The sequence below is a fragment of the Chiloscyllium plagiosum genome, chromosome 36 (genome assembly GCF_004010195.1).
Source record: "Chiloscyllium plagiosum isolate BGI_BamShark_2017 chromosome 36, ASM401019v2, whole genome shotgun sequence".
Taxonomy (NCBI): Eukaryota; Metazoa; Chordata; class Chondrichthyes; order Orectolobiformes; family Hemiscylliidae; genus Chiloscyllium; species Chiloscyllium plagiosum.
In genome coordinates this window covers 886,193-910,980 of record NC_057745.1, presented here as the reverse complement: position 1 = coordinate 910,980, position 24,788 = coordinate 886,193, and the positions used below count along the sequence as shown (strand labels likewise).

General features: G+C 41.0%; 1 protein-coding gene across 4 annotated transcripts in view; it reads right to left on the bottom strand.

The window, feature by feature from the left end:
- Window positions 1–24,788, bottom strand: part of blm (BLM RecQ like helicase) — a 57,624-nt gene that overhangs the window by 4,634 nt on the left and 28,202 nt on the right. For 3 of the 4 annotated variants that reach the window (XM_043677103.1, XM_043677102.1, XM_043677106.1), the window contains 14 exons: window positions 24,480–24,671; window positions 21,717–21,835; window positions 20,391–20,504; window positions 18,603–18,701; window positions 16,904–17,052; window positions 14,392–14,498; window positions 11,831–11,991; window positions 10,808–11,003; window positions 9,022–9,212; window positions 8,778–8,925; window positions 6,461–6,660; window positions 5,792–5,987; window positions 3,192–3,320; window positions 1,407–1,608 (listed from right to left, as the gene is read on the bottom strand). In XM_043677103.1, coding sequence (XP_043533038.1) covers window positions 1,407–1,608; window positions 3,192–3,320; window positions 5,792–5,987; window positions 6,461–6,660; window positions 8,778–8,925; window positions 9,022–9,212; window positions 10,808–11,003; window positions 11,831–11,991; window positions 14,392–14,498; window positions 16,904–17,052; window positions 18,603–18,701; window positions 20,391–20,504; window positions 21,717–21,835; window positions 24,480–24,671 — 2,203 coding nt within the window. The remainder of the gene's footprint in view (window positions 1–1,406; window positions 1,609–3,191; window positions 3,321–5,791; window positions 5,988–6,460; window positions 6,661–8,777; window positions 8,926–9,021; window positions 9,213–10,807; window positions 11,004–11,830; window positions 11,992–14,391; window positions 14,499–16,903; window positions 17,053–18,602; window positions 18,702–20,390; window positions 20,505–21,716; window positions 21,836–24,479; window positions 24,672–24,788) is intronic. The other variant, XM_043677105.1, reaches the window with a different exon arrangement.

Here is a 24,788-nt window from a genome sequence, read left to right as displayed (position 1 = left end):
AGCTTATCTCTCCACGCTTCAGGCTCTCTGCCTTTATTCCTGATGAAGGGCTATTGCCCGAAACGTCGATTTTGCTGCTCGTCGGATGCTGCCTGAATTGCTGTGCTCTTCCAGCACCACTGATCCAGAATCTGGTTTCCAGCATCTGCAGTCATTATTTTTACCTCTTAAAAGCCTGTGTTAGCCCAAGATTCTAGAGCAATGGCTGAATGTGTGTCTGGGTGTAGGTGTGGATTGTGTAGGTGTAGCTGGGTGTTGGATTGCATCTGGGCGTAGGTAGAGGTGTATGTAGATGTGTATAGGTGTGTTTGGCTGTAGGTGTAGGTGTGTACATATGTTTGGGTGTAGATGTGTCAGATTAAACACTGTTGAGGGTTGGTAAATGGTTAATGGAGCTGATGAAAAGGTCAGCATAGCTCCAGGAGAACCACAATGGACTTGTCAACAGGAGGCGTCTTGAGTTTATGAGAAGGGATTTATTGGCAGGCCCAGGTTTCAGCTGGGAATGTTGGACTTAGGGTGTCCTGAACCTCTGAATGAACTTCCCATTGCTTAGGAACATTAGTCCCTGAACACACTGCTATGGAATGGGGATATTTACTGCTCAGTTAAGACTTCAGCACGGAATTACTCACTGTGCAAATTCATTCCTAACACTAACCTCTACAAATCTGAGCTAATTCGAAAAGTGCTGTCACTATCCTAATTCGGATCTAGTCCCAGTCACCCATTCCTCCCTGCCTTCACCATCCACACTCACTGACCTCCCCTGGCTCACTATCTGGCAGCACCTCCATTTTAAATGTCTCATCCTTGTGTCATTGGAATAAGATTGGAGGGAGAGATTATGGTCGTTATTGATCCCAATGCTGAGTTGAGTAGAGGCAGAGTTGAAAGGGACGGTGTTACATCTTTCTACAGCTTTCTACCATATAAGGAAGTTCAACAATGTTTGACCATGACTCTGCTTCCATCTTGCTCTACATGTTTTGGTTCCTTCCTCCTTTCTTTGGTTTTATATCACGTTTCCTTCTTTATCCCTACAAATTGCATTCTCATGGACTCGATGGCAATTCACATCCCAACTGGACACAATCTTCCATTATCCCTCGTTAAGGCTGTTGCAGCATGAAATCCTTTGTTATTTTTCACCAAAATCACAGAACACAAGAGTCCTCAGAACCACACTCCCTCACACAATATTGAACCACTCTTAACAACAACTGCAGTGGTCTTGATTCAAGATCCCCAAACCTATCCTTTTTCTGATCCTGTGCATGACTTTAAATGTACTTCAAACAGATAATGGTATCTCACACACACACACACAGCTGATAAGACACTTATATTTAACAGCAGAACTAGGTTGTGAAGTGAGGAATAATGATCTGAAATTGGATGCGAACCTTTTTGAAGACTGCTGGTTATTGTATCCAGTTTTCCTTTTCTTTGTCCTTCTGTAATAGGATCCTTTTTTCCGTTTTCTGCTGTTGGTATTTTTGCTTTTATTGAAGTACACCGAGGTTTCCTCGCACTGCTCCTCCTCCTCCTGAGATTTTCCACAGTCTATCCAACTGTCAGAAGTTCTAGCTTCAAATGCTTCCTCCTCTGTAAACGGATTGGGAAATAGGAAAGGGGAAAGACGTTTACAGAGTGAACATCGCCGACATAATCTCTTCCACTCACAAGAGGAGGAGCTCAATCTCTGATTCTCTATAAATTCAAGCTCATCCAAAACTCTGCTGCCTGGATATGAACCTGTACCAACCCCCATTTACCTATCATCACCACTCTCCCAAGTATTCACTTGGCTACACAGGCTCCCAGTTTGGTAATGCCTCAACTTTGAATATTCTCATCCTTATCTACAAATGCCAACCCCATAGCCTTATCCTATCTTTGTGACATCTTTCAGCCCTTTCAAAAAGAATCTCCGCAATTCTCTAATTCTGGTCTCTCGCACATCTCCAATTTTAATTATTGCCATGACCTTCGCGTACTTCGGTTCTAGGACCTCTCACCTCATTTAAGAGACATCTTAAAAGTGACCTCTTTGACCAAGCTTTTGGTCTCCCCCCCCAAAAAATCCCAATTGTTTTTGACTGTTGACATTTCCATGAAGCACCTTGGGATGTTTCACTACATGAAACGGGTTTAATAAATGCAGGTTATTGTGATGCTTGCTGGAAGGGAGACAAGTGAGACATTCAACATGTCTTTCTACACAGTCTTATCTCCTTCAGAAACAAAACCAGAAATTGCTAGAAAAGCTCAATAGTTTGGCAGCATCTGTGGAGAGAAACAGAGTTAACGTTTTGGGTCCACTGAACTCTGATTTCTTTCCACAGATGCTGCCAGACCTGCTGAGGTCTTTCCAGCACTTTCTGTTTTTGTTTCTGATTTCCAGCATCCGCAGTGCTTCTTCATGTTTATTAATTCTATTTGTTTCAATTATTCAGTGGTAGCGAGGTCTACATTCTCATCACTCTGTAGTTGAATAAGATTCTCATGAATAGCTTATTGGATTTATTAGTGACTAGCTTTTATGCATGATCCCTGGTTTTAGATGCCTCCACGGGTGGAAATCATTTTTCTACACTGAGATTGTAACAGGATTGAATACAATGATAAAATCAAATCAAGCTGAGTAAGGAATACGGCCTGTTTAGTTTTTCCTGATTGGTATAACCTTATATCTTTGTGTCATCCTTGTGAAATTTCTAGCATTTTGCACCTTTTTATTCATTGATGGAATGGGAGTGTCATTGACTGAGTCAGCATTTATTCCTAATTGTCCTGGTGAAGGTGGTGAGCTCTCTCCTTAGGGTGCACAGACACGCACATTGCTTTTACAGCCCAGACTAGATGCTCAGTATGATAAAACACTATGTCTCTGCTTTCAGTTGTACCCCTCAATAAATACATTAGTGTGTTTGTATTGCGGTTGTTTTTAAACAGCCTTGGCACGCTGCATTGTGACTTTCTGTGAACTTGCGTATATATAAAAGTGGAGTCCTTTGTGGCATTGAGAACTCGATTAGTGAAACAGTATGAAACCTTATTATTCCTCTCCAAATAAAACCACAGCTGCACTGAAAGTACTTTAGCGCTCAATTACACTTGGGGATGGGTTAAGAAAGGCACCTTACTTTCTATTGAAGATTCTTTACCCGTAAGTGGGAGAGACTTGCCTTTACCTGGCAACTGCCATTCAGAGTACTTCTGGAGAACTTCGATAAGTTCACCTCCATATTTATCCAATTTGTCCTCGGTGACTCCGTCAATCTGCAGAAGGACTTCAGGGTCCGATGACAGTGACTCTGCAGAAAACACATCCAACATGTTAACATCCTTTACATGTATTAGGGGCAGGAGGAGGCTATTTGGGTCTCCAGGTTTGCTCCGCCATTCAATAAGATCATAGCTGACCTGATTGTGCTTCAGATCCAGCCCAAATACTGAGAACCTCAAAAGCAACTGGGACCTTTGTGCTGAACTAATTGCTTGGAAACAGAAACTACACATTTTCCTGTCGGGATCTCAACTATTGATAACTTTGTTCCAATTATTTTTTCTTTTGTTTCTTTGCAGCTTCAACTTAGCCATTTACTTTTGCAAAAATAAACAGAAGGTTTGACTGATGTTTTGCGAAGCTAAGTTGTGAAGCAAGAGCAAACTAATCATTCAGATCAATGTTAAACACAGGCTCTGCCCTGTCATAAAATACAAGTTGTTGAGTGCATGATGAATATTCAACCAGCATTCAGAGAAATATGAAAGTGAAGGGTTTTTACATTGAGTTGAAGGGTATTCAAACTGCTGACTGTCATTACCATCTCATTATCTCTGAAGACACTGACTATCGTGACAACAGAACAGCCTTGACCACAAAATCCAGGCGGATACTCCCACTTTGTATTTGTCATTTCACACAATGAGGCATCACTGGCAAGGCCAGCATTGGTTACCCAACACTAATCGACCTTGAATTCAGCAGTTTCCTAGACCATTACAAAGGGCAGTTAAGAGTCAAGATTCTCATGGCCATGGGTCTGGAGATGAGACCTGGACAGCAGATTTCCCTAAAAGTTATCTGAAAGAATAATAGGGTGGTTATGGTAGGGGATTTTAACTTTTCAAACATAGACTGGGACTGCCATAGTGTTAGGAGCTTAGATGTAGAGCAATTTATTAAGTGTACATAAGAAAAGTTTCTGATTCAGTATGTGGATGTTCCTACTAGAGGTGGTGCAAAACTTGACCTACTCTTGAGAAATAAGGCAGGGCAGGTGACTGAGGAATCAGTTGGGGAGCACTTTGAGGCCAATGACCACAATTCTATTAGCTTTAAAATAGTGATGGAAAAGGATAGACCGGATCTAAAAGTTGAAGTTCGAAATTGGAGCAAGGTTAATTTTGACGGTGTTAGGCAAGAACCTTCAAAAGCTGATTGGAGGCAGATGTTCGCAGTTAAAGGGACGGCTGGAAAATGGGAAGCCTTCAAATGAGATAACAAGAATCCAGAGACAGTATATTCCTGTCAGGGTGAAAGGGAAGACTGGTAGGTATAGGGAATGCTGGATGACGAGAGAATTGAGGGTTTGGTTAAGAAAAAGAAGGAAGCATATGTCAGGTATAGACAGGATAGATCGAGTGAATCCTCAGAAGAGTATAAGGACAGTAAGAGTATACTTAAGGGGGAAATCAGGAGGGCAAAAAGGGGACATAAGATAACTTTGGCAAATAGGGTTAAGTAGAATCCAAAGGGTTTTTACAAACACATCAAGGACAAAAGGGTAACTAGGGAGAGAATAGGGCTTCTGAAAGATCAACAAGGCAGCCTATGTGTGGAGAGTCAGGAGATGGGGAGAGAGTAAGCAAATATTTTGCATTAGTGTGGAGAAGGGTATGGTAGGTAGAGAAGATAGAATCACGATCCTAGATAATCCTAAGAAAATGTACATTTGTGTAGCATTTTTCACAGTCACAGAACATCCCAAAGTGTTGTACAGCCACTAAAATACTTTGAAACACAGTCACTATTGTAATGTAACAAATACAGCAACCAAAGTGTACATAGCAAGTCTCTACAAGAGCAATGCAATAATGATCAGGCCATCGTGATACTGATTCTGGTGAGGACAGTAGGGATAACTGCTGCAGCTGCTTTACTTTGAAACACTGCCATGGAATTGGAAAAGGCAGACAGCACCTTGGTTTAACATCTTACCAGAAAGTATTCCCTCAGTGCTGCATTGTTGTGTCAGCCTGGTATGGGACTTGAACCTAAAACTCTCGACTCTGAGTTGACAATGATATCTCCTGAACCATAGCTGTATCACTGAGGAACTTGCTCAATCAGGGAGCTGGAAAGGATCCTGAGGTACTAATCTTGAAGATAGGGGAGTTCTCCCTGGTGCCCTGACAACCTTGTATACTCCACAATCAATGCTGCTTTCTGGCTTGCTAACACATTCCTTTGCATGGGAACTAGATGTGTTTAATTGGTTGCTATAGGACAGTGACAAGACTTCAAAATGTGCTTCACTGGCTGTAGAGTGCTTTGTCACAAACTGAGGTGGTGAAAGATATCAGATAAATACAAACTTTTCTTTTTCTTTCAGGAGAACCCTCACATCAGGAATGGCACTGAATAGCAAGAGATTTACAGGCCACAATATATTTCCAGGTGGCAGTGAAATCCTGCTCAAGTTCATAATATCGGAATCACAAAAGAGGAATCTTTGCTTTTTCTAATGCGTCACGTCAGTTATTAGTTTTTCAAATTTACCTGCAATCCTTTTGATGGTGGCAGTGTTAAAAATGTTAAAGTAATGGACACCAAAGGTTTTGCCCAGTTTCTTGCAAAGTTCAGTGAGATCAGTAAGACATTGCTTAACCATCTCCTCCCGTTTAGAAACATTCTTTGCCATCGAATTCCTCTGTTTCCTGATGCTGCTGGCATTATCGGTCTCCTGAAAGTCCACCTACAATTAGAGAATAAATTCCTCGCAGTTAACCAGTGTCACATCATGTCAAGACTCTTTAGTCAATAAATTAGAGCAGAAATGTCTAATACTGGGGGGTGGGGGGCATGCATTTAAGGTGAGAGGGGGCAAGTTCAAAGGAGATGTGAGGGGTAAGTTTTTTTTTTACACAGAGTGATAGGAGTGTGGGACGCACTGCCAGGGATGGTGATGGAGGCAGGTACGATGAGGGCATTAAAGGGACTTTTAGATAAGCACATGAATATGCAAGGAATGGAGGGATATGGACCAAGTTGATGCAGAAGGGATTAGTTTCATTTGGCATCATGATCAGCACAATATCGTGGGCCAAAGGACCCGTCCCTGTGTTCTACATTATCTCTTTGGACATAATCGGGTGGTCAAACATATATGAGAATGTAAGTGTCAACACAGCAGACCAAATATATGAATTAAGATAAAAATTAATGTACCTGGAGCAAGCCCTTCAGAACTTGCTGAGCTTTCTCTCCAGCAGTCACATAAGCAACTGCTTGGTCATTGGCTGTGATGTACAGATCCTCACGAAGAATTCTATCCAGCACCAACTTTCGAAACAATCGTTCTACATTGTGACGGGAATAGGCAGCTCCTGACCCAAAGATACCAGACTGGATCCTGGCATTCTTGCAACCTAGTGAGAAGTTCAGTCAGCTTTGAGCATCTTTGTGAGAATAAATTCACACAGAGCTTTAGAGAAAGAATTTACAACTGACAACGTATCTTGAAAAGATCTAAAGTGTCGCAGATTCAGGGAAAGGAAGGGGATGCCCACATAGTTCAGAACTACAACCCCACATGGAGTTTTTGACAAACATAGAAAAGTACAGCACAGAACAGGCCCTTTGGCCCACGATGATGTGCCGAGGATTAATCCTAATCTAAAATAAAATAACTTAACCTACACACCCCTCAATTCACTGCTATCCATGTGCATGTCCAGCAGGCACTTAAATGTCCCCAATGACTTCGCTTCCATCACCACTGCTGGCAACGCAGTCCATGCATTCACAACTCTCTGCGTAAAGAATCTACCTCTGATGTCCCCTCTATACCTTCCTCCTAATATCTTAAAACTATGACCCCTTGTACCCGTCAATCCTGCCTTGGGGAAAAGTCTCTGGCTATTGACTACCTGTTCCTCTCATTATCTTGTACACCTGGATCAGGTCACCTCTCTTCCTCCTTCTCGCCGGAAAGAGAAGGCCAAGCTTAGTAAACCTCTCTTCATACGGCAAGCCCTCCAGTCCAGGCAGCATCCTGGTAAACCTTCTTTGCACCCTCTCCAAAGCCTCTGTATCTTTCCTATAGTGACCAGAACTGGACACAATATTCCAAGCGTGGCCTCACCAGGGACTTGTAGCAAAACCTTGCGGCTCTTAAACTCAATCCCCCTGTTAATGAAAGCCAAAACACCATATGCTTTCTTAACAAACCAATCCACTTGGATGGCAAGTTTGAGGGATCTATGTACTTGCACATCCAGATCCCTCTGTTCCTCCACACTGCCAAGAATCCTGTCTTTAACCTAATATTCAGCATTCGAGTTCGACCTTCCAAAATACATCACCTCTCACTTAACCAGTTTGAACTCCATTTGCCATTTCTCAGCCCAGCTCTGCATCCTGTCTATGTCACTCTGCAGCAGCCCTCTATACTATCGACAATACCGCCAACCTTTGTGTCATCTGCAAATTTACTAACCCACCCCTCAACCTCCTCATCCAAGTCATTCATAAAAACTACAAAGAGCAGAGGCCCAAGAACAGAGCCCTGACCCCACTCAACACTGACCTCCAGGCAGAGAGGTTTGAAAGTTAATATTTGCTCTTCCTCATGCCTTTAATCCTATCTCCTCTCACTGATGCATTATGAAGAAGAGAATTTGCATTTATACAACACTTTTAGGTTCATTGCACATTTTGCAGCCAATAAAATAACTTTGAAATTAAGTTAGTGTTGTTACATAGGGAAAATAGCAACTTGTATGTTCAGCAGCCTCTCGCAAACAGCAACAAACATTACAGCCAGATAATCCATTTCACTGACAATGGGTAATTGCTTTAACAAGCACGGCTGGTATCTTGTATCTCACACCTCACCACCATCAACCTCTCCCCAACATCTACAAACACATGGAGGATCATGCTGGTATCTCAGATCCCACAGCTTGGTGAGGGCAGAGGGCTCTGACCAACACCACTCAACAGATTACGGAGTCATTCTGGTCCTTCTATTGGAAACCATGTGTGGAACAAGCAGCTGCTGCATTTCCCCACACACTAACATGGGTGGCAATTTAAACCAATCCATCAGCTATAAAGTACTCAGGTTATCTCGAGGTAGTGATAAGATGAGACAGTGGAACAGCACTTAAACATGAGTGAGAACAAACGAACAAATTCAGCAAGGGAAATATGCAGCCACATTGAGAGCAAGGTGGAATAGCAGCATTCAAGAAGCACCTGGACTAACAGAAAGGGACCAGAGAGTTATAGATCCTGTAAGTTTTAATATGGAAGGGCAAAATAGGTCAGCGCAGGCCTGGAGGGCCAAATGGCCTGTTCCTGTGCTGCAGCGGTCTTTGTTAAAAGGAAAGTTCTTTGCGGATTAACATTACAAGAGTCTATATGATGCCACCTTAGCTTATCATTTAGTGTTCAAATATCCTCTCTCCACCCTGACATACTCAAACAGTCAGGAAGCAGAGAGCTTCCTGTTCTTGAGTCCCTGTAAATGATCTACACTCACCGAGGAAGATATCAACGAGCATGTTCAAAGTGAGCCTGCTGGATGGCTGGCTTGCACTGTGTATCCGTCCATTGGCACTAGCACAATGCTTCTGAACAAATTGCACAATGTTCTTCACTTCGTCCGTGACATTCCTGGTCTTGTAATTCTACCAAAAAGGAGACAAGAAGGTTATTTCTTTAAAAAGTAACTAATTCACATTTCAGGATAGGAACAGAGTAACTAGCATTTCAACTGAACTTACTTTCTTCCGGAGGCAGTTGTCACAAGCCACTTCTGGGTGTTCTTTGCAAAACTGGGAATTAAAGCCATTTTCCCCAAAGTATGCCAGCAGCTGTATCCTGCGGCACTCCACCACATTCTCACAATAATGGACCATGTTATATAAATTATTGAAGTGGGTCTGTTTGGTGAACTGGTTCCCATCCTTCTCCACTGTAGAATACAGGGCACTTTGTTAGATCAGGTTAATAGAAACTGCAACATTACATCAAGAAAACAATGGTCTGGAATTTGCTGCAGGTGCAGAATCTCACAGCTTGTTCTATTTATTAGAAGCTTTTCTCATTCTTTAACTCAAACAACATTTACTGCACAAATTACTGGAAGTGCGAGATGAATTCAGATAAGCAGGTCATCAAGACTTCAGCGAATGAATCAACTGTCTCCATAACAATGGAGGTCAAAGAGAAAGAGAAGGGCAGAGACAGAACTTGGAAGAATTAGAGTCAAATCAGGCAGAGAGAGAAATAAAAAGGGAAAGAAAAATTGGATTGAGGGGGCAAAAGAAAAGCCAGAAAAGAAAAAATAAATTTTTGACTTTAAAAAATCCTGAAGAGCAATTTATACGATCAATGGGATTCCATTAATTCAACTGTTTTTCTTTCTTGCGTCATAAATGGGAGACCCCTTATTTTCAAACAGTATTACCTAGTTCTAGAATTCCCACTCAGGGGAAACATTCAGTGGCCAAGCTCCCTTGGAATTTCAATGTTGTGATTAACTCACCACTCATTTTTTTCTGAATTACAGTGAATCCAGGCCCAACCTGCTCCAACTCTCCTCATAAGGCATGCTTTATTCCTAAAAATCATTGACGAAACTCCCATGAATTGCCTCTAAACAAAGTACTGACTTCCTTAAACAAGGAGACCAAGTCATACACTCTGGTCTAAGTGTGGTGATACCAATGTCTCACATAGTTGTAACAAGACTTTCTCACTCCTATAGGCAAAAGCGAGCACTGCAGATGCTGGAGGTTAGAGTCAAGATTAGAGTGGTGTTGAAAAAGCACAGCAGGTCAGGCAACATCCGAGGAGCAGGAAAATTGATGTTTCGGACAGGAGCCATTCCTCAGGAAGAAGGAAGAGTTCCTGCCCGAAAAATCAATTTTCCTCGGATGCTGCCTGATCTGCTGTTCTTTTCCAGCACCACTCTAATCTTGACTTTCTAATTTCTATACTGCATCCCTAACACATGGATAGTCTCATTGGAAAATGGATAGAAAAGACAAAAAGAGGTGCCATTTTAAAAGTGCCTTTTCAAACCTAAAGTCTTCCCAATGCAATTAAAAGTATGATCATTGGTGATGTGTACACCTGTTACACCCAAAGGCACGATGCCAACTGAAGCATTGAGGTCCCAAGTGAGATTCGCTCACTCCACACAAACCCACATTTGAACCTGGGCACTGCATGTCTGCAAGTCAATGCTATACTAGGGCCTTAAAACACTAGGCCAGTGCAGGAAGCACAATACGTCACCATTGTCTATCACCAACTCATACAAGGAGTCTCAACGATTGAGTTTAGTCACAATCAGTGAATGGAGATTCTAAGAGACATTCTTACCCCAGTTGTGGTTAATAATTTTCAGGTGCCCTAATGGAATCCCAGTGTATTAAACACACCTTGAGCAGGTGAATACAATACCAGACTATGACTCAGACACACTGTGACTTGCTTTAGCTACAAGTAATATTTTAATCCTATTATCCTCTCAGACATCATTCACACTGATTGCTCACTCACTTTGGATAATGCGCCTGATCCTGGTGACATCACTGTAACTGTAGAAAAGGACACAATGGGACGTTTCGCCATCCCTCCCAGCACGACCCGACTCCTGGTAATATCCTTCCATCGACTTGGGCAGTGTGGCATGGATCACATAGCGAACATCTGGTTTATCTATCCCCATTCCAAAGGCAATGGTGGCACAAATCACCTGGTGGGTACACATAGTTTAAGAATGAGTTTACATAAGCAGAGGAACTGTTCATTCTAACTGCCTTCAATTCTCATAATCATCTCCTTTTACATATTATTCAGCTTAGCAATATTTATTAAAATATGAATGTAAAATAAAATAAGGCAAATTTTACATCAGGTTTCAAAGTTATATCCTTGGCTTCTGCAAAAAAATCATTGCACAAGACCAACTTCCCTTAAAATAAGATTACTGGCAACTTAGATTTTGCAGGACTGAAATACTTCAGCTATATGAAACTGGTTGCTCTCCTTGGAGCATAGAAGGTGAAGGGGAGACGTTCAAAATTAAGGAGTCGATGGTCTTTCTTGGCTTACTCTATTTCTTGACTAAATGGTCAATAGGCAGGGTACACAGATTTAAGGAAATTGGCAAAAGAAACAGGTGGAAGGTAAGGAGAATTATTTTTATGCAGCAAGTTGTTACAATCTGGAACATACTGCCTGAATGGGCAATATAAACAGATTTAGTAGTAATTTTCAAAGGGGACTTTGTAAAAAATGCTTCTGGTAGTGGAATTAATTGAACAACCCTCTCACAGATCCAGCAGAAACACAGTAAGCCAAATGACCACCTCCTATCTGCATCATTCTATGAAGTCAGAGAAGACAAGGTTGAGAATTGATTTAATAGAGATGTTCAAAATCATGAGGGGAATGGACAGTCAGATAGACAGAAATTGTTATCATTCAGAGGCGGATTGAGAAACAGAAGGTATGGTGCATGAAGAACCAAACCCACCAAACAAGGAAGATAATTGTGCCTGAATTTTAAGGGCTCCTTACCTGGCAGTCTTCCTGGTTAATCCACTTGTTTTGTATGAAATCCCTGTTGGAATCCTGAAGGCCAGCGTGATAGGCCATTGCAGCTATTCCATTTCTCCTCAGTCTTTCAGCCACTGTGTCACATTCATGCCGTGACAAACAATAAATAATCCCCGAGTCGCCTGTTAATGATGGAAATGGAGAGTTAGTGCAGGACTGAGCTGTTTTGTTTAAAAAGATGAAGGTCCTTTAGTTTGTTGAGCATCATCAAAAGGTGAGGTAAATCAGCAAGTACCTATTCTATGAAACAAGGATTGACCATCCTCCAAGATTTGATGATAAATCCCAAGTAACATTTTTAAGACTAAACATTTGACTTCCCAAGAAGCCAGGACTCTTAGTGGGAACGTCACCAAATGTTAGACAGCAATGTTCTTGCATGGCTGAGTTTGAACACTTCTGTGCACTCTACCAGCCAGTTTCCACCTGAAGCTGAGTGCCTCGTGTTCAGCCTTGACTGGGGTTACCAACTCTCCAGAATTGGCCTCAAGTCTCCACAACGTGTTAATCTCTGCTGTTCATAAAATTCTAATGCAAAGTAAAACAGGAATTAACAAAAAAAAAGTTTGTTTCCATTTCTATCTAAATGTTATAGTAATATTGGAAGTAAGTAACTATGTCTAGACTCGTTCAATTAGGTTTTGCTTGCTATTGAAATGGGAGTTGGAGCTGTATGAAAATGGATTGGTAGAGTAACCAACAGAGAGAGTGCAGGGCAGGGCAATGTGGGGATGAACAGGTCAAGTGGCAATCTGGAGGAGGGGAGGATGGAGGCATGTGTGATGTGATAAAACCCTCAGGAATACATTTAACCAAAGGTTAACAACTCTCTGTAACATCAAGTTTGAGTTTTAAACACTTGGCAACTGTGGAAATAAAGATTGAATTAGCTTTTTGTGATTATACATTGAAAACCACTTCAACATACCGCAGTGCACAGGAGGGGTAAAACAGAATGCAAACCATGTTTTAGTCAACTTCACAACAATATCTGTGCTTCATAGAATCTAATTTGTGTACAGGCGACAGCGGTGGGAAACATGTCCAGTTCATCATTACATTATCAACTTAGAACTCATTCCTCTGCCCAATTCAGTAAGGTGTTTTTACTTACAAACCTGTAATCAAAATAGTTAGTTCTAGCTTCCTCAACAGCAGGTGTAATGTGACTCACACTACATTGCAAATTAAAGGAAAGTCAATAGCAAAGTGATCTATTGTAAAAATATTGACTGAATATTAAATAAGTTTAATATAAGTGATACAGAGAGAACATGACAGACGCAATAAAGTGAACAAACTTTACAGAAATTAAATTACTGCAAAGCACAGCTGCTGTTTCCACCAGTAAAATATGTAAGTTATTTTGTTTACAGCCAAATCATACAATGAGTAATTTGGTGGATAACTATTTAGTTATATACATCTCAAACAAAGAAACATCGAAAATAAGAGTAGGCTATTTGGCCCTTCAAGTCTGCTCCACCATTCATTACAATCCTGGCTGACCATCCCTACTCAGTACCCAGTTCCCACTTTCTCTCCAATCCCTTTAGCCTTAAGAATTATGTCAAACGCCTTCTTGAAAATATTCAATGTTTTGGCCATAACTGCTTTCCATGGCAGAGCATTCCACACTCTGGGAGAAGATAGATCTCACCCTAGTCCTAAATGGCTTACCTATATCCTTAAACCATGAGCCCTGGTTCTGGTCTCCCCAGTCATGAGGAAATGCTGGATGGATGTTCCCCTGTTTAGTTCTGTTAGAATTTTATAGGTTTCTATGAGATTCCCCTCCATTCTTCTAAACTCCAGTGAACATAGTCCTGTCCCATCCAGTTTCTCTTCGCCCTGCTATCCCAGGACTCAGTCTGGTAAATTCTCTTCACAATGCCTCCATAACCTTGTTCAAATAAGAAGACCAAAACTGCACATAATACTCCCAGTGAGTTCTCACCAAATCCCTGAGCATCTGCAGCAAGATGCCCCTGTTCCAGTACTCAAATCCTCTTTCTATGAAAGCCAAAATACCATTTACCTTCATCTCCTGCTGCAGCTGCATGCTCACTTCCAGCGACTGGTGAGCAAGGCCACCCAGGTCTTGTTGTACCTCCCCCTTTCCCAATCTATCATTGTTCAGATAATCATCTGCCCTACTGTTTTTGTTATCAAAGTGAATAATCTCACATTTATCCACATTACACTCATCCACTATGCATTTTCCCATAGATGGATGCTAAAGGAGGGGTGTTACTGTTTTTAACATTTTCCATGAGACATAGTTACCTGTGCAAAGGTTGGCAGGTTCACAACTTTATACAGGCTACAACTAAGTTTCCTCACACAATGTGACCAGTGATGATCTATTAGATTACCACAACCGATACAGTCACGTCAGAGTGTCACATCACCCATATAAATATTTAGCCCTAACTGTACAAACGATTGGTTGAAATGTCAGAAATGTTTAGCTCTATACAGGGAGCTACAGGAGAGGAGTGCATTACTCAATTGATGCTTACGTGGATAGTTCCTCTGGATCCACTCAATGCAATCTTCAGCAATCTTCTTCGGCTTTTTTGGCAGGACCTCATATTTCAAGTTGTGTCTGTTGAAGCTCATGGTGAACCTGCAGAATTTCAACATGAAACCTCAGTACCAGAACTCCGTATAACAGAAGTGTTAGCCGACTCTCAGTAGCTTGTACAGAATGTACAAAACTGTAGGAATACAGTACAGCCTTGGTCATCAGAACATCAATTATCTGAATTTTCGATTATCCGAACAAGATCTCAGGATCCCGTAAAAAAGGCATTAGACAACCCAGCATTCAGTTATCAGCTAAAGGGCATTATGGCGTGTATTGCCAGATAACCAAGGCATGTTCGGATAATCGGCATCCATAAATTACCGCTTGTTTATGATCTGATCAGTTATCCAAACGATCAGTTACCTGAACAAAACATTCCCCGCCTGTCCCTTTCAGATAATCGAGGTTGTGCTGTACGACACATCAAATAATTCCCTATATGGTCAACTTCCCAACGTCAGTTACTTCATTGCGGGACACATAAAAGTAGGATACTTTACCCATCAAGATGAGGAGGGAAACTGTAGGTTCACATCCCCTTAACTATTCCTTGATGTATGTTAGTAGCCAGATATACCGCTAGATCACGCAATCAGGTGGAGTTAAAAAAAAAAGCAGGTTGACACTTAAATAAAACTCTTTGGATCCTCAGGATGTCCGGAAATAACACTTCACTATCAGTTAATTATTTATGGTCTAGTTACAATGGTAAAAATGGTAGCTAATTTTCTTATAGGAAGCAACATAAGAATGGGAGCAAGCCAATCAGTCCCTCAATCCTTTTCATTATTCAACGAAATTGTGGCTGATCTGCAGTCTAACTTCACATTCCTGCCAATGGCTCATATTTCTTCGATAAAGTTTTAGTTATGCAAAGATACTCTCTTACATTTAAAATGATCAACCCTGACCCAGCAACTGCAATTTGTGGAAGACAGTTTCAAGTATCTACCACCCATTGTGTGTTGAGTATTAATTAATTGAATTCAAGTTCCACCAGATGCTGTGTGTAAGACTCGACCCCACACCTCCAATGTATTAAGCTGGCTCCCAAGCCCAATGAGAATACCATCAGCCAACCATCTCTCACCTCCTTCAGCAAAATAAATTACTTCTTACAAAAGTAAAAAACTGCAGATGGTGGAAACCTGAAATACCAATTTAAAAAAGCTGAAAAAATTTGTTTGCAGCTTTTGTGGAGGTCATTGACCTGAAATATTAACTTTGTCACTCACTGTAGATATTGCCCGACCTGCTAAGTTTCTCCAGCAATTTTCACTTTTATTTTAAGTTGCATTTTTATCTGTTTTTAGCAGGTTTAGCTGAGGTGTAAATATTGGCCCGGGCACTGGAGAAAACTACCTCCTCCATTTCAAATATTGCTATGGGATCTTCAACATACCCCTCTGGTGCAAAAACAAGATTTGATTGAGTGGCTCTAATGGAAGACATCACCCCAATCAGCACAGTGCTCCTGCAATATCAGCTTGCTTTACAAGCTCAACTTCTGTGGTGGAGCTTCAAGGCCACAAACTACTAACTCAAGGCTCAAGTGCCATCACAAGCACAGAGTACCTCTTAGAGACGGGGGGGGGGGAAAGAAATGTATGTCAAATAAACGAAGCTGATTTGAAGGAAAATTGCTTTCAACATATCAGAGGAGCAGGAGATTTACCTCAGTATCCTAAGACTACCATTTATCCTTAAACATCATCCCTAAATCTCAGTCTATACCATCATTTTCATGTTGTTGGTGGGAGCTGGCTATGTGCAAATTGGTTGCCAAATGTCCTATGATAGTGACAGCATTTCAAAAGGCACTTCATTGAGCGAAATGTGCTTTGGGATGTCTGAAAATCAGAAAGGTACTATATAAATCCAATCCTCTCTCTCTTTACAACTTTTGTTGATAAATGGATAGGAGATACACTGGGAGAAGTAAATTAAATTAAATTTTGATTCAGAGTTAAATCTGGGTGTTAAGAATTGGTGGTGCTGATAACTAAACATTTTTGTCCGACTGAAAGAAAATGACAAAAAGAGTTGCACCAATAATTATTAAAACGTAAAACATTTACAATAGTCCTTTGGTATTGCTCATAGGACGGCAGATGATCAGGGCTTAGAAGGAGGGGAGTATTATACTGCAGAATAGTACGATTCTGCTGCTAAGATACAATAGGACATCACTCAGGCCAAAGATTCAATTCCTGGAGAGCTCTGTCATAGACAGGCAGAGGTTTTATATCCCTGGTTCCTACCCAGTGTCAGAAAAACCAATCAGAAAATAACTGTTTCAGTTTTCCCTAAAAACCCACCAAAGTGCAAAATCTGAAATGTGACATTTCAAAAGGCAAACAAGTGAATATCTGATCATGGTTAATTAATCTAAACATAATACTCTTTCTCTCCACTCTCATCCACCAAGAAAAGAAGGAACGTACACTTGAGGCTTTAGCATCTTGAGCTGGTTGAGGATATCTTTCTGGACCCGTGGTGTGGCTGTGGCCGTCAGGGCCATCATTGGGATCGTGGGAAATCTGCTCCGAAGCTCATTCAGTCTCTTGTAATCAGGACGGAAATCATGGCCCCACTAGGGATAGAAACCGAAAAATCTTCAGAAGTAATTGAGAAATGAGCACATGGAGCTGAGGAAAAAAAACAAGTCTTCAGTAACATTTACTGCCACCAAAGGGTAGGTAATAAGGGGACAGAGGACAACCAGTTCCAGTGCTGCAGTCAACAACATGTGCTTATAAGCCTTGCTCACTTACACCAAAGCCTCAGACTTCACAAAAACTAGGAAAGCAAAGTGAAGCAAAAAGAGAAAGGTGAAAAACAAATCACTACTGTAATATAACTGGGGAATAACAAATAAAGGAAGGGCTTCCAGTGAGGAAGGGTGAAGGGAGGGACAAAAGTAGGAAAGAAAAATTAGGATTTAGAAGTAATTTGGCCCTGATACAGCATAGGAAACAGGCTGGCTGTTCACCCAGTATGGTGCTAAAATGGATTCCTTCAGCTGGAGCTTACTGACAGAGGGGCCCCTGGCCCACTCTATCTCCCAATTGGACATCAAACTCTATCGTCTATCCATGCTCATCAAACGTCAACATATGAGCAGTCAGCACAGAATGACATTTTGCAAGATCGGCTTGTCTTCAATTGTTGCCACCACTGAGATCTTAATAGGGAGCATCTCCAAGGAAAAGATCTTTTGTTTGTACAAGCCGCTGTGAGCTGTGATATGCATTGTAAACTGCAGCCTACGCTCATTTGGTACTAATTTACAAGATGAATCATGGCTTTGAACAGCAGGTATAATATTGAAAAAGATATTGCACTCTGCTATTCCTGAGGGTGTTTGTCAGCTGAGTGCATCCACCCACTCAAAACACACTCCTCCTGATGACTGCGGAACTATTTAGAAAAACAAGAGGAAGCTCACCACTACCAGCGAAGCAACACATTTTGGATGCAGTTCCCAGTCTGCTCTGAACTAACCTTTCTCAGCCGGGGTGTCACAATTAGCTTCAACCCCTGGGGAACAGAAATACTGCAGCCTGTATTTCTCATCGAGTGACACTTTGAAGGGAAATGGGAGTATGGTCATGCAAATAGTCTCAAGCTTGGATATCGCACTCATGGTCAGCAAGCATGGACTCAAATGGAAGAGGCAAGCACTTCAATTAGCAACAAGTAGGGCACAAAGAGCCTTCATTTCAGATCCTGGTGTGCATGCAACATGCGATGCTCCCTTACCCAACTTTGTGTACAAACAGAAAGAAAATGTACATTTATATGATGCCTTTTAAAAACCTCATGACATTATGAAGTATTTCACAACCAGTGAAGTGTGGCACAGCAAAATCTCACAAAGAACAATGTGCAAATGGCCAGATAATTTCTATTAGTGATGTTGGTTGAGGGATAAATAATGGCAGGACATCAGGCAGAACTCTCTTGTCCTTTTTCAGACTTGACGGTTTTTCTCATCTACGTAAACATCTATTGAGAGCTCAGTTTAATGTCCCAACCAGATCTCTCACTGGTGTTTGACATGAATACTATGTAATGGGGCCTTGAGATGCAGAATGCCACTAGAGTCAAAGATGAAATCTAGACATAGAAGCATCAAGTTACCTGGCTAACACAGTGAGCCTCATCGATGACAAAACGAGATAGAAGCTTCCTCTCGTACAAATTTATCAATGCAGCAATCAGTCGGTTACTGGCACTGACCTGGATTAACAAGGAAAATCAAATTATTAGGCCAGGAAAATGTCACTTAAGTGAAAACAGAAGTTGCTGGAAAAGCTCAACAAGTCTTGCAGCATCTGTGGAAAGAAATCAGAGTTAACGTTTCAGATCGAGTGAGCAAATGTCACTTAAAGTTTATTCTCAGGATTTGCACATCACTCAATTCTCTAGTTCCCCAAGATGGTAGACACTTGTTACCTATTGCCTATTGTTTGGTACAATCATCTAGATGGTTGGTGCACAGTTAAGAGTCAACCACAATGAAGTTATGAATCTGCTAGCGCTTCCGATATAAATTCTCAATATTTCTATAAACTATGGAACAGGCTCAAGACTGAATGATATAAGTTTCTGACAACTCTTGCACACACAACATGTGGTGATATAGTACAGATTGTTCCTCTGATGTGGGTATGCGTTTCCTCAGCCTCATTGGATGTAAATTCCTAATTTTAAGTCACTAAATCATGCTGTAACTATGTGTCACTATAAGCATCATAACTAATTTGTTCAGTTCTAAAAGGAGAGAAATCAGTTTATGCTGAAACTTCCATACAGATGAAATATTGAGTCAAATATTTCAGAGGAAACAAAAATGGTTCTAAAACAAAACACAGAGAAAACCAACCTCAATGTTCGAGTCCAGTATGACTTAATCAGAATAGTACAATGGTATCATATTTTGAATGTCAATCGTGTCTATAAAATTAAAAAGGTGGGTTTATACGTTTTTCCAATTAACCGTTACTTTCAAAATGTGGATATAGGAGTTTATAACGTAAGCCTGTCAAACTGCAAACATCCACTTTCAATGTAGGAGCTGCAGTCCCATCGCAGGATAAAAGGGTATGATTTTAGCATATTAAGAGAAATAGCTCCATTCACAACCTCAGGATACCTCAAAGTTCTTTAGAGTCAAAGAAATGTGTCTGGTCACTGGTGTAAAGTTACCTGATAATAACCAGGTAATTTGTTCTAACAATGTTGATCCTGGGGATAACTCTGCTACTCTTCTTCAAAATAGCATCGTTGGAAGCTTTTACATCCATTTACAGGGCAAGTTGGAGCTCAATTCTCATTACCATCTGAAAGATAACACCAGTGCAACACACACTGCACCTATATTGGGACTGCTATCTAAATTAGGCACTTCTATCTTTTTGTGTTAAATCCATGTGATATAAAAAATAAGGACAGAGTGTACAATGTTAAATGGGTTCTGCTTCTGTATCCTTGTGCAATTAAACACTGCTCTCTAACATCCATCACATAAAGGCTCTTGGCACTGAGAAACACCACTGTGTCACAACCGGTATTTTACCAGGACTCCTTAATTAGAATACAGCAAAAATTAAAACTGAAGACCAGCAATTGCAATTTAAATGTATACAGATAAATGACATATTTCAAAAATACAGATCACAGAAAAAGAGAATATCAGACAGAAACCAACACTAACAGTTTATATTCTTACAGCACTCCAAGCCCATAGCTAAACTGAGGGGAGAATGCATTGCTACAAAACAGATTTATAATTATGGGCTTCTCACACAAAGCCCACAATCTTAAACCCACCAGAGAGAAAGGTGACAATTTTCAGCTGGTTAAACCAGAATATCAGGAGGAATCAATAATTTCCTAATCTAACCAAAACATACATTTGAGGCTCACCTTCTCAGGTGTGCAGTAAAGCAACTTCACAACAGGATCCTTTTTGGACAGCTGCATATAGGTACTGGCAACCTCAGAGTCACTCTTACTCGCAGTTAGATGTGTCGCTGGAATCTGTTAATGGAAAATAAAGGACAAATTTCAAACATGACTCCAGGCCTTCTTTTCCTCCACACAAGTTTCTTGATGGTTTGCTCCTGCTGACTGGATCTATTCACACCTTTAGAGTTCTCAGTATTTTGGGTGGGGGTCAGAGTGCTCAAATCAGGTCAGGCAGCATCCGAGGAGCAGGTGAATCAACATTTTGGGCATAAGTCCTTCATCAGAATGAAGCTTGTGGACCGGGGTTGAGAAATAAATGGGAAGAGGGTGTAAAAGCAACCCTCCCCACCCCCTCCCATTTATCTCTCAGTCCCGGCCCACAAGCCTCATTCCTGAAGAAGGGCTTATGCCTAAAAGTCAATTCTCCTGCTCCTCGGATGCTGCCTGACCTGCTGTGCTTTCCCAGCAACACATTCTTGACTCGATCTCCAGCATCAGCAGTCCTCACTTTCTCCTAGAGTGCTCAATCATCCACTGAATCTAGATCTCTCTTGTTTTCCCTTGCACAGTGACACTGACCTTTTAATTAGCAACAACATTGGAAAGGAGTTTTGAGAAGGAGCACACCATGCAGGAAATCAAAATTCCAATCAATCTCTTACAACAGTACATCATGTCAGTGTTAAAGTCAGAGAGTTTATTCCGCCAATGAGGCAGGTTAAATACTGTAATCCCCTAGTTTGCTCACATTGCTCAATCTCATTAAAGACCCGCACCTCCACTCTCAAGCAGCTCCTTTTTGCTACCTTCAATATAAACATTAAACAATGAAGCAGAGAAAGAGGCCTCTTGTTCACTGGTTCTGTGCAAACTCTTCAAGAAAATTTTCAATTAGCAAAGTCCAAACTTTCCCCCTCATATCACTGAAAATTCCTCAAAATATTTATTCAATTCTCCTTTGAAAATTACTATCGTATCTGGTTTTACTGCTGTTTCAGACAGAGAAAATCTCACTTTGGTGCTTTTGTCAAATCCCTTAACTTTTTTTAAATCACCACATTCTTGCCAGGTAACAAATTCTCCTCCTTTACTCTGTCAAAAGCACTCAACATTGAATCCTACTATTAAATCTTCACTCAGTTCTCTCCACACGATGAGCAATTTTAGCATCAAAGAAGCGCATTGAAATATTCCTGGTTACTGCAGCTGTATCATTATAGTACTGATGAGAAACAGGAGGTGCATTTCAATCGCAGAAGTGAATAAAGAGATACTTAAACTCACGTCAAACAAGGTCAGTTTCTGCACCTGATCTAGGATCAGTGACCTGAGTGGGGAAATCACAACAGTGACTCCTTGGGTGAGACAGGCTGGCAGCTGGTAACACAAACTCTTACCACCACCTGAAACAGATAGACAGCACAAATCACAACACAGAAACACTAGGAAAAAGCCAAAGCAGTCAAGAGAATAATCTGCAACACAGGATTGCTGTGTAATGATTATTTGTTTTCAGGTAGACCTGGTGGTTTTCTGACCCTTTCTTATGCTACGTTTACTTTCCTCTGCAACACTGACCAAAGAAAAGGGACTGTCCCTGGTGATCTCCCAATATTAAGTTTTTTTGTTACCACCAGTAACAATATGGAGTGCCCACAGCATTTTATTTTGCCATTTGTGGGATAGGGACATAGAGTTCACAGAGATCTACAGTGCAGACAAAGGCTCTAGGGCCTTTGTAAACTGACTGCCACACACGGCAACGTAACAACTGTAACTACAGTTACAAAAACAATTGTTTGGTTGTGAAGTGTTCTGGGAAGTCCCAAAGCCTTTTAATCTGAACATGCTGACCAGGTAATTCTCTCCACATGAATGGATTCCTCAGAATGTCATGAGTACTTAATGTTGGGAGATCAAAGAAAGCCTCGAAGGGTCACTGGATGATGAACATTAACTCTTCCTCTCTCTACAGATTCTGCCAGACCTACTGAGTTGCTCCAGCACTTTGTCCGTTTCAAAGAAAGCCTCAATCCTACCCCTTCATGTTCATTGGAACAGGGTAGCTAGTTTGCGAGGGAGAGTATTAAGAGGTGCAGCTGTCACTGAACAACAACAGCAGTGCTTCCACCACCACCTAAATAATTCAGAATAGACCAGGGTGAAAGGAGAGTCTAATTTGTTCTGTAGAGCTCAATTACTCACTGAGCAAGTCTCAGACCCATTAATGTTCTGCACACCATGATTGTGTCGAGGCACCCAGAGGAAACAAAAGGCCTTTATCAACCAAGCTACTGGGGGAGATATACAATACTTTAATTATGACTGTTATAAAGAGATACTACAAACAAAATAAACACAACAAATTAAGTAAAGAAAAACAATAGCATTCATTGGAAAGCACTGAACTGATATCCGTCTCATTTATGAGAACAACGTACCAAGGCCAACAGTATGCACAAAGACACTAAGGTGCTTTTGAGTAGCCCTGACAGCAGTGGTATGTCGTCACAGTACAGCCACTTACAGCTGACAGCTATACCTGATCCTTGTACATTTTATATCAGAACATTCTTGAAATAAAATCACCTTATAAACATTTTATTTGATCATATCTTTTGGATAAGATATTGAATCTGTTGCCACGTTTTCCTTCCGCCAGCCATTTTAGCAAATATTTCTCTCTCAACCAGATAACACTAACACAAATTAACTGGCTGTTATCACGTTGGGACTTGTGCGAGCCCTCCTACATGCTCATTGATATGTATGAAATGTGCTAGAAAACAGTGACTACTCTTTCAAAGCGTGTTGATGAATGTGGAACACTCTGGGTCATCTTGAGTCATGACAGGCACCTTCAAAATCTAAGCTTTTCTTATAAATGAATGCAAGGACAAGCTGTTAATGAGGTGGTTAAACACCCCAATGGAGTGTAGCAATGTTCACACAGATCATTGGAGAGACTATGTTAAAATCTGCTGTAAATGATCCTCCCACCTTGAGGAAATAGATCTTGAACAATCTGAAATCTTTAAATTAGCCACTTCCAGTGATAATGAAAAAACACACCTTTATTTAATTTGAAATACTGACTCAAAATTATGTCGCCAAAATTAGAAATAGCTGGAAAGAAGGTGGGAGGCAATGATTTGGTGACCCTCACTTGAGGTTTGCAAGAACATGTAGATGAGGACAGTGATAAGCTCAGAATTTCCCAATGCACTTTACAGCCAATGAAATGCGGTTACTGTTGCAATGTAGGAAGTTCAAGCAGCCAACTTGTGCACAATCTTCTGCTAACAATAGTAAATAACCAAATCTGTTGTACTTTTGACATAATAAAATAAATATTGTCCCAAATTCCCCACAGTGGCTGAGCTGGCAGACAAGAGAAAAGAAATAAACATCATTATGCATTCAAAATCAGTTATCACAAATAAACAAAATTAACTTGCATTTATTTAGTACCTTTGATACAATAAAAAAACTTCAAATTATTTAAGCTACTTAGAGTCATAGAGATGTACAGCACAGAAACAAACCGTTCAGTCCAACTTGTCCAAGCTGATCAGATATCCAAAACCAATCTAGTCCCATTTGCCAGCACTTAGCCTATATCCCTCTAAACCCTTCCTATGCATATACCCATGCAGATACCTTTAAATGTTGTAATTGTACCAGTCTCCTCCAAATCCTCTGGTAGCTCAATCCATTCACCCAGCAATACACCAGCCCCTTTATACTCCGCATGAAAAGTTGCCCCTTAGATCCCTTTTAAATCTTCACCCTCTCACCATAAACCTATGCCCTCTAGTTTTGGACTCCCCCATCCCAGGGAAAAGACCTTGCTTATTTACTCTATCCATGTCCCTCATGATATCATAAACATCAACAAGGTCACCCCTCAGCCTCTGACGCTCCAGGGGGAACAGCCCCAGCCTATTCAGCCCCTCCCTGGCAACATCATTGTAAATCTTTTCTAAACACTTTCAAGTTTCACAACATCCTTCTGACAGATTATTCCAGAATTTCTTGGGTATTTACCTGTGGGCATCAAGACAAAGCAATCTTCGTTCAGCAGGGCAGCATTGATCGCTTCCAGCTGGTTTGTTCGGAACTGGTGCAGCCCAAATTTTTTGTGAAAGATACGCATCATCTCCTTGGAGTGTGGGAAGTGGAAGCCTCGGAAACGCTCCAGCACAGGACTTCTGGAATGTCCTTGCTCATGGGAAGCCTCTGATGGAAAATGAACACATCAGTTCGTGCAGTGGTCTACTCAAAAGTGTAATACTTAGTGAGCATGGTAGTGAATACAGTCGGAAACTGATAGGCTGATGAAGTAGCATTTATGCC